Source organism: Psammomys obesus, unplaced genomic scaffold, assembly GCF_907164565.1.
Source record: "Psammomys obesus unplaced genomic scaffold, mPsaObe1.curated_primary_1811, whole genome shotgun sequence".
Lineage (NCBI taxonomy): Eukaryota > Metazoa > Chordata > Mammalia > Rodentia > Muridae > Psammomys > Psammomys obesus.
In genome coordinates this window covers 2,376,962-2,378,596 of record NW_026590571.1, presented here as the reverse complement: position 1 = coordinate 2,378,596, position 1,635 = coordinate 2,376,962, and the positions used below count along the sequence as shown (strand labels likewise).

The following is a 1,635-nucleotide window of genomic DNA, read 5'->3' as shown; positions in this document are numbered from 1 at the left end:
TATATATATATATATATATATATATAATTTTATTTTTCTTTTTAGTTACATTTTGTTAACTCTGTGTCCCAGCTGTATCCTGCTCCCTCATTCCCTCCCCAACCCCCCACTCCCTCCCTGGTCTCCTCCCTGCCACTTTCCAAGTCCACTGATAGGGGAGGACCGCCTCCCCTTTCATCTGACCCTGTTTTATCAGGTATCTTCAGGGCTGGCTGTAAAGTCCTCCTCTGTGGCCTAACAGACTGCTCCTCCCCTGGGGGAGGGGGTCAAACAGCCTGCCCTTGAGATCCTGTTAGAAATAGTCCGTGTTCCCCTTAATTGCCATTTGACACATAATGTTCTTGATTCCTTCAGGAATTACTAATTAGTGGAAAGCTTTGTGTCACACTTTAGGTATTTATTGAGTATTTACTGTGGGTGGAACAGACACATCTCTACTCTTATCAGACTAGGAACTAAAACGGATATTTTAATACAGGCCTAATCATCACTGTCCAAAAATATGGACAATTATCATTTGTCAGTTTAAAGTTTTTAAAAGTTTTTTTTTTCTCTTAGCTCTGAATAAGACTTGTGCTTGATAATAATGTACACTCCCTAAGTTCAGTTGCTCCTAATAATTCTTTATAAGGAACTATAATTATGTTGATTTTATCTTTTTTCCACTAAAGTTCAAACTGTTGTTGACCAAGCTGGATAAGGAACTTGCTTCTGGCCTTCACATGACAGCAATAGTGGAATATCATCCTAATAAAGATGAAGACACATTTGACCACATGCTTATTTTTGTAGGAAATAAAGTACTAGAGATTCCTCTAATTGGGTATGTAATCTTTATCTTTCCGTCTTCTAAGAATTTTGTTATTATTAAACTGTGCTAATAACATAAGAGCATTCTGTAAAGTAGAATGTCATATATAAATATAAATATATAAATATAAATATATAAATATAAATATAAATATATAATGTATAAAATGTCATGAGATTTGTTCCTGTGTGGCAAAAGATTTTAAAAGATGTCTGAAAATACACACTACAAATATGTGGCAGTGAACACATTAAATTAAAGACGTGTAGCAAGTTGAATGTCTTCTTTTTACAGAGACCTTGTTTCATATCCTGTGCTTGTTAGTTTTGTTCATCTTGATATAAGCTAGAGTCCCCTGTGAAGAGAGACCCTCAGTTGAGATTTTTTTAAATATCTTTATTATCCTGTATTCAAGTCTGTGGGGGCATATTCTTGTTTAATTGTTGGTGTGGGATATCCCAGTCCACTGTGGGCAGTGCCTCCCCTGGCCTGATGCTCCTTGAGTGTTTAAGAAAGCCATAGGGAACAAGTCAGTAAGAAGTGTTATTGTGTCCTTCCTGCCTTTGCTCTCGCTCCAGTTCCTACTTTGGCTGCCCTCAATGATAGAGTGTGATCTGGATTTGTAAACCAAATAAATCCTTTCTTCCCTAAGCTGGTTTTGGTCAGTGTTTGTTTTATCAGAGCAACAGAAAGTGACTAGAATAATTCCCAAATATTAAATATTTCCCAAGTATCAGTGCTTTCTTTTTCTTTTTATTATTTCTTTATTCCTTTCCTTTCCTTCCTTCCTTCCTTCCTTCCTTCCTTCCTTCCTTCCTTCCTTC

At 36.5% G+C, this 1,635-nt stretch overlaps 1 protein-coding gene across 1 annotated transcript in view; it reads left to right on the top strand.

Moving 5' to 3' along the window:
• The window catches only part of LOC129677283 (cilia and flagella-associated protein 47-like), a 603,052-nt gene that overhangs the window by 1,074 nt on the left and 600,343 nt on the right, over positions 1 to 1,635 (top strand). Inside the window, 1 exon segment of the mRNA XM_055607932.1 lies at positions 672 to 823. Within this exon segment, the coding sequence (XP_055463907.1) occupies positions 672 to 823 (152 nt within the window).